This window comes from Dermacentor silvarum, chromosome 5 (assembly GCF_013339745.2).
Source record: "Dermacentor silvarum isolate Dsil-2018 chromosome 5, BIME_Dsil_1.4, whole genome shotgun sequence".
Lineage (NCBI taxonomy): Eukaryota > Metazoa > Arthropoda > Arachnida > Ixodida > Ixodidae > Dermacentor > Dermacentor silvarum.
The window spans coordinates 45,824,887-45,838,525 of NC_051158.1; the positions used below are offsets into that span (position 1 = coordinate 45,824,887).

At 45.7% G+C, this 13,639-nt stretch overlaps 1 protein-coding gene across 1 annotated transcript in view; it reads left to right on the forward strand.

Moving 5' to 3' along the window:
* LOC119453341 (DNA-dependent protein kinase catalytic subunit) overlaps window positions 1–13,639 on the forward strand; it is a 130,327-nt gene that overhangs the window by 28,564 nt on the left and 88,124 nt on the right. The window contains 6 exon segments of the mRNA XM_049667918.1: window positions 977–1,067; window positions 3,913–4,072; window positions 6,198–6,352; window positions 7,383–7,517; window positions 13,279–13,373; window positions 13,457–13,540. Coding sequence (XP_049523875.1) covers window positions 977–1,067; window positions 3,913–4,072; window positions 6,198–6,352; window positions 7,383–7,517; window positions 13,279–13,373; window positions 13,457–13,540 — 720 coding nt within the window.

Below are 13,639 nucleotides of genomic sequence, written 5' to 3' on the forward strand. Positions count from 1 at the left end.
AATAAGTAGAGGAAGCATAAAGGAGAAAGAAGGGTTCACTGCCATTTTCTACGCGTGGCTACGGTAGCATGGCTGAGACATTGGCACGTACACGCATCTTCCGGCGCAACCACTTACACCGTGGGCGCAACGCACACTCGGCGACCTTGCCATTTGAGAGAGGGTGAAATTTCCGCCGCGTTTTTCTTTTCTTTCTTTTTCTTTCTTTTTTTTTTTGTTTTGTTCGTGCGCGACATTGAGGGGTCTCTCCTAAGCTTTTACTCTATGGCAGTGCCGGAAAAATGCCGGTTGGAGGCGCCGCCGCGTGAATTATTTCGAATTAACTAGATTCGACTGTAAATTGAATGCAAACGTTCTAGCCACATTCCTCGACTGTCGCATACTTGTGGCGGCTCGGTGCACATGTTTTGCATATGTGCGGGTCTTTAAAATTGTTGCTTTGGTTATAGTGGGGTACCGCTTATAGTGCAGATATTCGCGACTCCGGCGACTTACATTATAAGCGGTCTACACTGTATTCGGGTTCGACTGATAACCTACCTCTGCTTGTGGCAGGTAATACTTCACACCTGCACCTGCTACCTTTGGAAAAGGAATGTTGCAGACAACTGGGCACAAAAAATATTTAAATTAAAAAATAAAAGAAATGGCCTTGTCTTCACGAAGCGATGTTCCAGGAATATTTTGTTGCTTGTCACTTTTCCTGCTGCTTTCTGTGGAAATGCTGCGTAACTTGACCGCACTGCAGAACGCATTTCTGTGTGGGCTTTGCATTCGGCTGTGGCTTCGCGGCAACTCACGTTGTGTTGCTGTGAAGCCCCATTTGAATGCAAAATGCAAGCATAATTTGTGCTGCCACTTTATAATTATACATTTTGGATGTCTTGCTTCGAGTTGTGTGCACGGAAATGTGGCATTGTCGCGCCGCACCTTAGTTTGTAATGCAGTCTTGTGTTTGTGTCTCTCTCTTCTTCAGCATAAGCAGCCCAGCTGTGCTTGAAGACAGCTTGCCCTTGCTTACCAGTTTCCAAGAGGCCACTGCCAGCATTCTGCGTTGTGCTACAAAGGTAAGGATGTCAGGGCTTGTTTATTTATGAAGTCACACATATCACCAATGTCAGCAGGCAAGAACATGCCAAGGCACCACACAACACAGTTGCTGTGACTGCTTACAATAGCTTTGCACTTATGACATTGCGTGCGACGACAACCCATTCATGCATCATGCAGATTGCCTGTTAGGAAAGAGAAAGAAAAGGAACCGTATGGGTCTGTATTTGGCAAGCATTTCATAAATGCAGTTGCTGCAGCCTACAATTTCTTGGTATACTTGGAATATGATGTTGTAAAATATTGTAACTGCGGGCATTGCTTCGTCCTCAAACTAAGAAAACAAAACATGTTTGTTTTTCTGCACCTTTAATTAGATTCGTAGTGTTCTTGTGCTTGTTACTTCAAAGTGCTGTACTCGAACGTGTGTCGTTGCTCTATTTGGACGTACGTGCACTGTACCCAACATCTACTGTAATGTCTTGACGCGACAGCATGCTACAAAAAAATTTTTAATGTAGTTTTATCTACTTAAGACATAATGGCCCACTCATGCTGTGTCTCTTGGTCTCGTGACCACTTGCATACGCAGAATCTTTCACTGAATACCAGAATTGTTGCTGTGAAATGCTCTCAAGATGTGGTGTTTCTCGCACTGTCAGCTGCACTCTGCTACCAATTGTGAGGTCGCAAGACTGATTCTCCTCTACAGCTGCTGCATTCTGATAGGGGTGGAATGCAAAGGCACATATGTACCTAGATTCAACTGAACATTACAGAAAACCAAGCTGGCAAAAATACTTAACACAATCTCCCTTCCCTTTACCAACTTCCACAAACAGGCCTTGAGCCATGATTGAAAAGGTCCCTTACCAACTTTGGGCATTGCAAACAGATGACCAGTGTGCGTATATCACACATTTTTGATCGTGTCAGTTTAGTGTTACATCAGCATACGCCGTGAAAACAGCTGAAAAATTCAAAGGAGCCACTTGGGGAAAAAGTGAGTGACATGACCCGTGGGGGCGCCTCCACGTTACTTGCATAATGCCTGCAGGTCACAAATAGCCCGCCGCAGTGCAAACGATCAAGGAATTCCGTGAAATGCAGAACGCACAGACCTGTCTTGCAAATGGGCCATGCAATGAAAAAAGAAGGTAAAGAAAAGAAAGGAGGCTAGAGTACTGCAGTGGTCATAACAGAAAAAGGAAAAGGTTGGCCCTCGGGCTCCATACAGGACAAGGCAGAAAAGGAATGTTGCTTGCAGGCATTAGTCGAGGCAAGAAAGAGAGCACCTATGTGTCGGGAGGGCTAGCTCACCTCATGGCACCACTGTTAATCAACTAATCAATCAATCAATCAATATTTATTCACTCATAAGGTACATGAACGAGTGAGAAATGAACGCCGCCATTTAGGAATTTTTGACAGGTCTCTTAACATGAGAAGCAGTTACAAGCAGTAACATGAAATGAATACACTGCTGTAAACATAATTTCAGTAGGATGTAACAGATATGGCAGGCACAGTAATATAACATTTATCACGGAGTACAAAAGTGAAGCACAGTGATAAGATGTGTAAACTAAGCACGCATGTATTAGATGAGTTGACGGTTGTAACTTACAACAGAAATAATTGCAGTCCTTGCTTGTAGTAATGTATAAATCTTTTTTGTCTGCGATAAGGTAAACATAATGATCTTTTCCATACAGTGTACTTAATTAAAATCAAGGTAATGAAGTAGTAAATAAAGAAATCCTTGACTTGTGAAGTTATTACTTCAAGCACTATGTCATGCTTATGAAAGTAATTTAACAACTTTTAAGACATTGCCTTTCTTGATCTCGGCCACTACTTGTGGGGTCTCACATGTGCTCTTGGGACAAAGGAACGACAACACAGTAGTGCAAACAATCAAAAGGGCATTTATTGCACCTTTCATACACTAATGCACACTAGCCAAATTACAACCAATTGAACATTCACACGGGCGCGCGACAGATCAAGGAAGTCCGACTCACCGCGACCCGATAGCGAGCGAATACGTTCGCCCCATGCTATGACACCATCGCCTAGTCGTTCACGTGTACAGTCACGCGAATGGTAGCGCGCTCGAACGATCCGTGTTCGTCCGTACCGGTGTCCTGTTCTTAGCCTCGCGCGACGGTCGCGCGAAGCGGGCCGGCGCACGCGCGAAGCGTTCGTGCGTGTTGGTCGCCGATCCCCAGCCAAAAAGAGAGCGCCTCCGACCTTTTTCTCCCAAGTGACCCCGCCTTTCGTTGGCGTTAGCATCGCGACACTAGCGCCATCTCTCGCAACGCGCCGCAACCACCGCCGGGCTTAGCCACACAGAGAAGCCGGACTACAGGAGACATGCGGGGAAAACAACATCAGGGGACGCGTGAGAGTCGCGCATCCCCACATACTGAGCACATATTTTTATAATTCTTGCAGTAAAACCTATGCTAAGCACTTTTTAGAAATACTTGCAGTAGAACACTCTCTGGGTGGCTTCTACAAATCCTAGTGTATAGCCAAATTTTTCTACTGGACCTGGTAGGGGCCCTTAGGGTCTGTGGTTTAGGCAGGCATTTCAATATTAGTGAGTCGTATCATGTGCGAGTTCTTGAACAGCATCTGTTCCACTTTTGTTTTTTTCATAGATGACTATACTCAAAATTAGTGTGATGGCCTCAATCATGGTGACCTTTATGGTCCATAGTGCAGCTTTGGGTTATGAAATATGAGCTATTACTACAGTTGAATGTGTTACTGACATTCTCTATTTTGTGGACGCCGTAATTTCAGAGCAGTTCAGATTTCAGCACCGCTTCTTGCTGACCTGTGTATGTGCCGCAGGTACCGGAAATCCAGCTGTTGTTGGTGGAGAAGTTGGCGGTGCTGCAGATTGAAAACTTCCCACTCGTGGCTGAAAACATGCGGGTCCACTACGCCAAGTCTCTCCTCTTCCTGTTGCTCGCTGTCCACCCGCTGTCGCCGACTTCCCTGTCACAGATCGGTGAGTGCAAACTCACCCAGGAGAAGTAACTTTAGAGAGATCTGAAAAGAGTCACGAGCAACTGGAGTTACGCAATGTATTGAGATCACCAGTGGAAATGAGTATTCCATTATGTGAAAAATGTGTAATGAAGATTTGCTAAACACATGAGGACATGAAGTAGTCTCGTATCGGCATGTCTGACTGACTGCTGGCTCTCTTGTCAAGAGCAGCTTTAAAAATTCATACTTCGTTTCATACATAGCAAGCAGTGCTCTCACTTCTCACATTCACTACCAAAAAAAATAGTGTGACACATATGAAAGAAAGATATAGGTATGCATCATGTAATTGAGTGTAACATTAAGCCTCAGAATGACAGGAAGCTGAGCTAGTTGGTAAGGATTCATATTCGAAAAAGTTAGGCATGCAGACACGGACACAAAAAGAGAGAAACGGACATTTGTGTTGTCCGTTTTCCGCTTCTTGTGTCCGTGTCTCCATGCCTAAGTTAAGCCTCATACTTCCATGTCACAAATATGATGTAAAGATTACGTGGAAGGCATTGCAGATCTGAACCTATACAGAGCAGCATATTTCTGCGACCACGCGGTTATCACGGCAGCCACAGGTTGTTGCTCGTGCTTGCAACCGCAACATAGGACATCACATACTGGAAGCACAGAGATGCACAAGTTATATTTGATTTGATGCAACATTACATCGACAATTTGTAGTTGTGATACATAAAGTAGTTACTCAGTAGAAACCGTCGCAGATCATATTCAAGTGTACTGCAAAACTTGCGGAGTTTATGACTGCACTACAGTATAGACCACTTATAACGTAACCGCTTATAGTGCAGGACCGGATATAGTGCGGTCTTTTCAGACTCCCGTTAATTTTCCCATAGCACTCCATGTATACGCGTATCGCTTATAGTGCAGTTGCGGCAAACGAAATACGGGTTACAGTGCGGCTGCCTGGGAGTATGGAAGTCAGCGGAGACGGCGAACGCTCCCCTCAGACGGGCGCCCCAAGGAGTGCTTGGGGCGCCCCAAGAAAGAGAGACGAAATGGAGGAGAAGGGCACGTGGTGCGAACGAACAGCCAGTGAGGCTGAAACTAGAATCTTGAGTGCGAGTCATTTGGTTCGAATTAACGAGATTCGACTGTAAATTGAATGCAAACGTTCTAGCCGCATTCCTCGACTGTCGCATACGCGTGGCGGCTCGGTGCACATGTTTTGCATATGTGCAGGCCTTGAAAATTGTTGCTTTGGTTATAGTGCGGTACCGCTTATAGTGCGGATATTCGCGACTCTGGCGACTTACGTTATAAGCGGTCTACACTGTACTTGCGCAGCTTCCAGTGTTGTCTTGTAAGTATCAAACAGTACTATAACATTCCACTGATGTATTTACCACGTCTAACCAATTATAATGCAGCTTTGAATGTTACGTGCACCCAGTTATTATGGAATCAAAGTAAAACATAATGTGCACCCAAATTTGATAATAAGAATAAAGTAGCATGCCTCTGATTTTCACAATCAGAAAAGCATGAAACCTGTAGAATTTACATTTGCCAGAATGTAAATTTATTTGCGCCTAATATTGATTGTTGTGCCTGTTAGAGAGGTCTTCATCACTATCTATAAAACACAATATGTCAGCCTTCACGTGGTCCACTGCATCTAATATTCCAAATGTCTTAAAGAGCTCTCTCTGTAACAATGACAAACGAGATGTTGGCATATTCCGTGACCAATCACTTCAGTTCGTTCTGAGATGCACGCGAGTCACTAACATGAAAAAAACATGTTACATGGCTCATTTGTCGCTAGCTTAGCAAGTAAAATAACTGCCTTTTTGAATGAGCTTTCTCGTTTTGAAAAGCAGCGCTTCGTTAAAGCAACCTATGTAAAAACTTGTTCTGTCACCATCTTGTGATGACAGTGGCAATGAAGCTTTCTCTGATGGTAATCTGTTGCCAACACCGCAAACGTAGTTTCATTTTCGTATTAAAATGTAAAACTTTGGAAATTTCCTGACCTATTTCTTGGAAAAAATGTACACGTTAGAATCAGGGGTAAATACGGTGTACATGGTCAATGGTCTGAATGTGTCGTCTTCTTTTTTTTTCAGTTTACCAAGGTCTTGTGAGAACTTGCTCTCACCCCATTGTGGCCGACGTGGAGGCGAGCGAAGAGGACGACGCCTTCACTGGCAAGTTTCGAACGATCACCTATCGTCGCTACAACATGTTATGGCACTACCTTCTGGAAGCAGTCAACGTTCAGGTGAGTGTACAAGCGTTCCCAAATAAGTTTTCTTGCAGTTTATGCAGGGGTTTGCTTCTTCAAGTCTTTGTCATCAGATTGCCTCCTCACTCTCATCTTCACCCTCGCCGTAGAGCAAAGAGAAACGGAACGTCATCAACGACCGCCACGGCCGCCGCTAGGGTTCGAACTCGTGTCCCTGTGGCAATGTGCAGTTGGGTGCTCGAAACACTGTCTATCCACCGCCCTATCACACAGCTTTGGTACTTGCGTAATACAGAGACCTGTGTTCTTGCTTTAGAAATCGCATCATGCGCAAAATCACACTCGCCACTGCTGTGTTCGTGCTCAAGTTTTGCTGCAAGATCGCATTTTTATGGTCCAGACTGTTCAATATACCACTCAGCACTGTTACTTTCTTGGTTTCTCAAGAAAAAGCAATGTAAATTTGCCTTCGTCTGCACACCTCGAAGCGAGTGATGTATCAAACACGGCACATGTGTCAGTTCCAGCGTCTGCAGTGCGGCAAAGCATGGCCTTCGAGATTGGCTTCCAATAATTTCCGGTTGGTGGGGGAGGCGATGTGATCAACCTAGATGAAGGCAAATTTGCACTTTTTTATTTACAGACACGGCAAGTAACTGTGCCTAGTGTTATAACAAACAATTCGGACCATAAAGTGCGATATTACTACAGTATTTTAGCAAAAATTGAACAGCAGTAATTGCGAAATCTTGAGAGTGGTGGCGGTGTGTGCATGTATTTCAGAGGCCACAAATGGGAAGTACTGTAGCAGATGCAAGTTCTTGAGAATATGGCAGTGTTCACTGTGGGAGCCCGTTGCTGTTGCAGCGAATGAGTTCAAAGCCAGAGAATCGCTGAACTCTGGTAATGTAATAGCTGCACCCCTGCCTTTTCTGGAAAATCTTTGAGAAGTGTTTATGTGCTGTTATATGTAGCATTTGCAGACCAGTCAATACTCTGTTGCTTTCCATACTTGGCTTTAGAATGTTCAAAAAAGTGGCTCTTTGTTGTTGTAACACTGATGCAGGAGCTGAATGTAATGCAAGTCACGGCAGACGCACGGGGCACCTTTGTATGCAACCTCTACGATGCCCTGCTCAATGCTATTCTTTCCATGGTGTCGAAGCTGAACTTATCGGTTAAGCAATCCAACACTGAAACTGTGAGTGGACTTTTTGTTCTTCTTTGAAAGAGTACTGAAACATATTTCGCATCTTGCAACCGGGCACAAAGGGAACTGGTGACTCAATCTCCCACGCGATAGGAGGAAAGCCGGAAGGCAGCACGGGAGGGAGGAGGGCGCGGCTTCTACTCTGCCACCAACTGCGTACTTATACTTTGCGCAGCTGCGGGCTGTCGCGCGCACCGTATCTTGAAAGCGATCTCCACAAGGCTCTTACCTTTGTATGCGCTGTGCTTTCGCCGCTCAGTTTCCATTGAAGTGATAGACCGCACGAACCTTCACTTCACGAACGCCAGCGTTTTGACAGTGGTTGTCTTCGGTCATCAAGTGTGATCTATTCATGTTACCGGTTAGTGTCCCAGGAAAGTAATTGAGCCATTATAAAAATGTCATTGTCTACTTTTACTTTTCTTTCTTGCCAACCTTCTTTAATTTGTACAAATACAGTAAATAGAATGAGCTGGTCTGGCTCATTCAGTGCGTCCTCAGCAGCCCTTTACACATTGTTTTATCGTCTCTAACAATTGTTTTTTTTGTTTTTTCAATTTTAGTCATTTTCTTTCCTTTATTGCAATGCACCAGCAACGATACTGCAAACTCACTTGATGTATGCACTGGAAGGAAAGACGATGTTTTAGCGTACAAACACCTTGAGAAACATCGTGGTTAGTCAATGCCATGATGCTCGAGTCTGGATTCTCTATGAAGAGCGGCGCTTTATGGTTGCTGGGGCTCAGAGAAGGCGCTTCTAGTAGGTCCAGGGAAAAGCTGAAAAAAGAATTGTCTGTAATTGATTTCCTGGCATCAATATCCGATGTGGCCATCGCTAATGAGCCATATAGCAGCGCCAGTTCAAATCGTCAGCCAACATCTCCTGGAGCATTAAAGGGTCCCTGAAACGGTTTGTACAAATTTTGTAGGCACATAGGGTGCAGCTACAGTAAAACATTATCGCACCACAATTTAAGTGAACCATCTCATATTGAGAGAGCTACGGACAATTACAATTTACCCTCCTCCCTAGCCATGCTTTTTCTCCCCAACTCGTTCGCCGAGTGATCAGGGCTAAGCTCCGCCTTCTCTGGCTCTGCGTCATTATGCGACATTGTGACGTCTACTTCCGGTTGTCTTGGAGCCAGCGCACAAAGCCTCTCCAAGCTCTCCGCCAGCGGCCTGGCCGTCGATCCCCAGCGAGCGCTATCCAAGCAGCATGCGTTGCGAGTGTTTAGTTGCAACACAGAGCATGTCCAGTATTCTGATAACCGCAGGGCAGGCAAGCTGGGCATTGTGACAGATGGGCGGAGGCATGAATGAAAGCCCCTCCATAGTACTACCGTTGTGATGCAGAGGCTTTAGCGTAAACATGAACGTCCTGAGCTTCCTGCACGGTGCAGCCACCTGGTGGCACAGAGCTTAACCAGCAAAACACAGCTAATATTGCTGTAAGCAAGTGTAAAGCGTTTTAGACATTTAAAAAAAATTGGAGGACGCTTAAGCTTCACCTTCAAGAGTAGAACGCGATAGCATTCAGATCCCTGGCTGCTTATCAGGCTTCCCGGCAACTGCAGCTTTCTTTTTCTCCAACTTCGCCTCCGCATGCGGCTGCCGTAGGGAGCCTACATGCAACGCTGTTGTAGGCTGCCGAGGAGGCAAGCGCGATCTGGATGGTATTTTTGCAAGGAGGAAACCACGGCGCGGCGCTGTATGCTTGGTAGAAATGCTGGAAAAGGGGCTTGTGTTTGAGTTTCCACGTAAGAGAATTATGTTTTCTCATATATTGAAATTACAATCCCGACGCTATCACGTCTGTAGATTGTGGTTACGTCGTACTTTAAGATTTTTTTGACGCATTTTACTTTGAGATATTTGATTAGTTCACCAGCGCCTCTGCGCCACGTAGAGGGCCTACAGGGTCGGCGTGGTTTGGGATGATTTTCTTGGCCGGGCAACGCCCCCGACGCCAACACCAGATTTTCTGCGACACGAGGCCCTTAACGCTGTCGCGTTAAAAAGTCGGTGTGTTTATGATTATGCTCCTGCTGTAACTTTACACCAGCTGCAAAGTAGAATACACTTGGTTACTGCTATATTAGCTCTGTGTTTATGTGGTTATGCTATGTGCCACCACTCTCTTCTAATGCTCACTTTTTTTTCTTTTTTGGAGAAAGAGAATTACCGAGAATATGACACGCACATTTGGATTCAGTACAAAACCAAAATTGCAATAGCTGGTGTACTAATCCTCCATCCCCAATCCCCAAATTTTGAGTCCCACCTTCCAATCAACAGTTTGATGACAAGCCAGAATTAATTGTTATTTTCTCTCTCATACCGCAAAAACTCTGGTGCTGGAATAATCAACGGTATTGCATTTTTTAATGCTTCAAGTGTATGAAATTCGGGGTGCATGTTATAATCCAGGGCACGTTAGAATCAAATACGGTGACTGCGCCACACGTGCACATTGCGCTGGACTATATTTTCACCTTTATATTGCATTGTGAGATACAGTAGAACTCCGCTGTTACGTTCCCGGGTGCTGCGTTTTCCCGGCTGTTACGTCGTTTTCGGCCGGTCCCGGCACAGCTCCCATAGAACCCAATGCATTGGTAACCCCGCTGTTACGTCGCAACTGTGGGACCGTTCCCGCATCATACGTTGCGAACTGCCACACCGCGCCGGCCCGAGCGGCCATTTTGACTTTTCATGTCGCTTGGCTTGGTTGCTTGACGATGGCATTGGCCGCCCAAAGTGCTGGAGGTAACATTTATTACGTATTTTCGGTTTCCACCAGCAAAACTATGGCCTTTGATATCCGCTTTTGATATCTAAAGATGATGTCTATGACGCGTTGCGGCCCTAAAATTGGTTTTGGCTCATAGATGTTCCGTATAAAGTCCAAGGGCAATAACGCCATCGCCGCGCGCCGTATGCTTTCTTTCGTGCGCGAGACGCAGTCGTCGGCTCCCCTCGCACGCTTTCACTCGCACATACAGCATACGTCGCCGCGCGGCCGTGTGCTGAATTTGCGAGTGAAAGCGTGCGAAGGGAGCCGACGACCGCGTCTCGGGCGCGAAAGAAAAGCAGGGAGGAAGCGCGCCTCCTTCCGTTTCGCTCGAGGCACCAGCGAGGGAGCGAGGGGGGGGGAAGGGATAGCGGGCAGCGTTGTGCTTTGGCATCATACTGCGCAGCGGCGCGCGGTCCCGCGGGCCGTGTCTTGAAAGCGATCTGCGTGGGGGCAGATTCTACGCAGTGTAGATGCGTCTGCGGCTCGTGGCTTTGTGCGTGCTGCGTGTTCTCGGCGCTCAGTTTGGGTTGAAGCGATAGACAACAGCACGAAGTTCACTTCGCTCGCTTCTGCAGCGGCGCTTAACTGCACGTGTCCGCTCTCATCGAGTGTGATGTGTTCATGTTTGCCTGTGGGCGCTGACACCATGTTTGTTAATTAGTTAATAACCGGATGTTTACAAGTTTATACAGACTCTAAAACTACTATTCTTACTTGGTATAGCTCATCGCAATCGATACTTCGGCTGTCGGGCGAAACTACTTTTTGTCGCACGTAAGAATTAAAATAATATTGTGTGCAGTTCAACACTACTCCCATTGCTCAATTTTTTCCTGTTTCCTGGCTCTTGCGTTTCCCGGCTCTTACGTTTTTTTTTACGGTCCCGTGAAAAACGTAACAGCGGGATTCTACTGTATTAAAGTTGGTCTTTAAATGTCAGACCCAGTGTCATTGACATTGGCATGACACAGACCAGAATTTGCTTAAGACAGTGTTTCTATATGAAAACACTGTTGCAGAAAGAGGACAAGTGCCAAAAGAAAATAGAAAAACATCGATATAATAGAATAGAACCAGGACAAAGTGCTGTCAAAATGGACATGGGGCCTAACAGGCTCAAGGCTCAATTGCACTAATGAAACAAGGCATCAAAAGGTAGCTCACTCCAAGCACTAATAGTATGGAGAAGGAATGAGTACTTGAATATACATCAAGGCGACATTTGCACTCCCTAATTTTTTTTGTATGGTCGCACCTTGCTGATACATAAAATGATTGCTTAATATAACTATATCTATTCCCGTTTGCTTATTATCTGTGCTGAACAGAAACTTAAGCCATTGCAATCTTCGACGAGACTGTAATTGTTTCCAACCTAATTGGTATGTAATCTGCGAGCTTCTTATGGTGAAGTCATAATTGCCAGTCACAAACCTTGCGGCTTGTTTCTGTGCCCTTTCTAATTTATCTTTCAGTGTGGCTGTAAATGGGTACCGAAATGAAAACTGGTTCGCAGAAACAAGTTGGGTTGTTTTTCTTCACTGAGGTACTACAATAAAAGCAAACAAGTAAAATGCTTAGAGCACTGCAACTCCAGGATTTTTTTTTTTAGAGCTTAGAGGGGGCTTGGACCTTCCTTTAATGCAAACAAAAATAATGAAAGACAAGTTGATATAGTGTAGATCACTTATAACGTAAGTCGCCGAAGTCGTGAATATCTGCACCATAAGCGGTACCGCACTATAACCGAAACAACGATTTTCAAGCCCTGCATGTACGCAAAACATGTAGACCAAGCAGCCGCGCGTTTCCAAGAATCTAAGCGTGCAACTGTGAGTTTTGCATCTGTTTAAATTTACGAACATTAAAAGGTTAATGTCCAAGCACCCACGATCTTCGCATGAAGCAGACAAAGTAATAATTTTTTTTAAATGGTCTCAGTTTCGCCCTAAAGGCAAAGCTTCAATTGCGATAGCAAATTAATAGAAAGCTATAAGGAGTAGGGATAGTAGTTTTATCGGCTGCATAAATTTCACACATTCGCTTACTAACTGAATTAACAAGCGTGGTGGCGACGCGCACAAGCAAACATGAATAGACTCGATGACCGCAGACAACCACTGTCTTAACGCAGGCATGGGGAAACGCGGCCGCCGCAGCGAGCAAAGGTTCGTGCGGTCTATCGCTTCAACGGAAACTGAGCGGCGTAAGCGCGGCGTATACAAAGGTCAGAGCCGTGTGGAGATCGCTTTCAAGATACGGTGCATGCGACAGCCATCACAGGCGCGAATGCATTTGTTGGCAGAGTAGAAACCGTCGCCCTCCCTCCCATGCTGCCTTCCCGCTTTGCTTCTTTTGCGTGGGAGATTGCGTTGCCAGTTCCCCTTGCGCCCGATTGCAAGATACGCATTTGGTGCCGCAGCACAGCGTCGCCCCCCATCCCTCCCTCCCATACCCCCACAGCCTTTCGCGCAATGGAAGTCGCGTTTGCTCTCCGCTGTGCGTTCGCTCTCCGTGAAGGCGCATGTCCCCCGCGTGCTTTCACTTGCACACACCGTGCGGCACCCATTTTATCGCCCTTGGACTCATGCTCCACGTCTCATGCTCCTCCTCCACATCGCCCTCATTGATCTCCTCTCCCATCGGTGGGCGCACCTCGTTGAGAAGCATGCTCGCTACCGCCCTTGTCGGCGAGATTTTCCCGCGGACGCCGCATTATAACCGGTATTTCGTCTCACGCGGCTGCACTGTAAGCGGTATGCGTATACATGGAGTGCTATGGGAACATTAATGAGAGTCTGAAAAAACCGTACTATATCTGGTCCTGCACTATAAGCGGTTACGTTATAAATGGTCTATACTGTAATATCATGTTGGTACTTCTTAAATGTGTACCTTGCTTGTCCATAGCGCATTGCTTAAGCATCCCGCTTTCATTGGCTGGTCCCACAGGAAACCGAAACCAACATGTCAGATCCTACATGCGGAGTCGACGCAGAGTGCCCTAAGGACTTCAACATCTTCATCAACTTGGTTGACTTTTTCAGGTAACAAGCTTGCTGCAAAGGCTGTCCAAGATAGAGTTGTACAAGAACCTGATTTATTTTTAATGCATTTTCGTGTTCTTTAGGGACATGTTCCTGTGGAAGCGCACCGAACTATTTACAAAGTGGGCCTTTGTCATGATTAAGAAGTTTGTGGAATACTCGACACGGTAAGCTCCATTTGTCTTCATTATTATTTTTTTTTAGTTTATCTGTGCAAGCATTGTGTAATGATGACTCATCAGCATATTGTGTGCCTTGTTATGCTT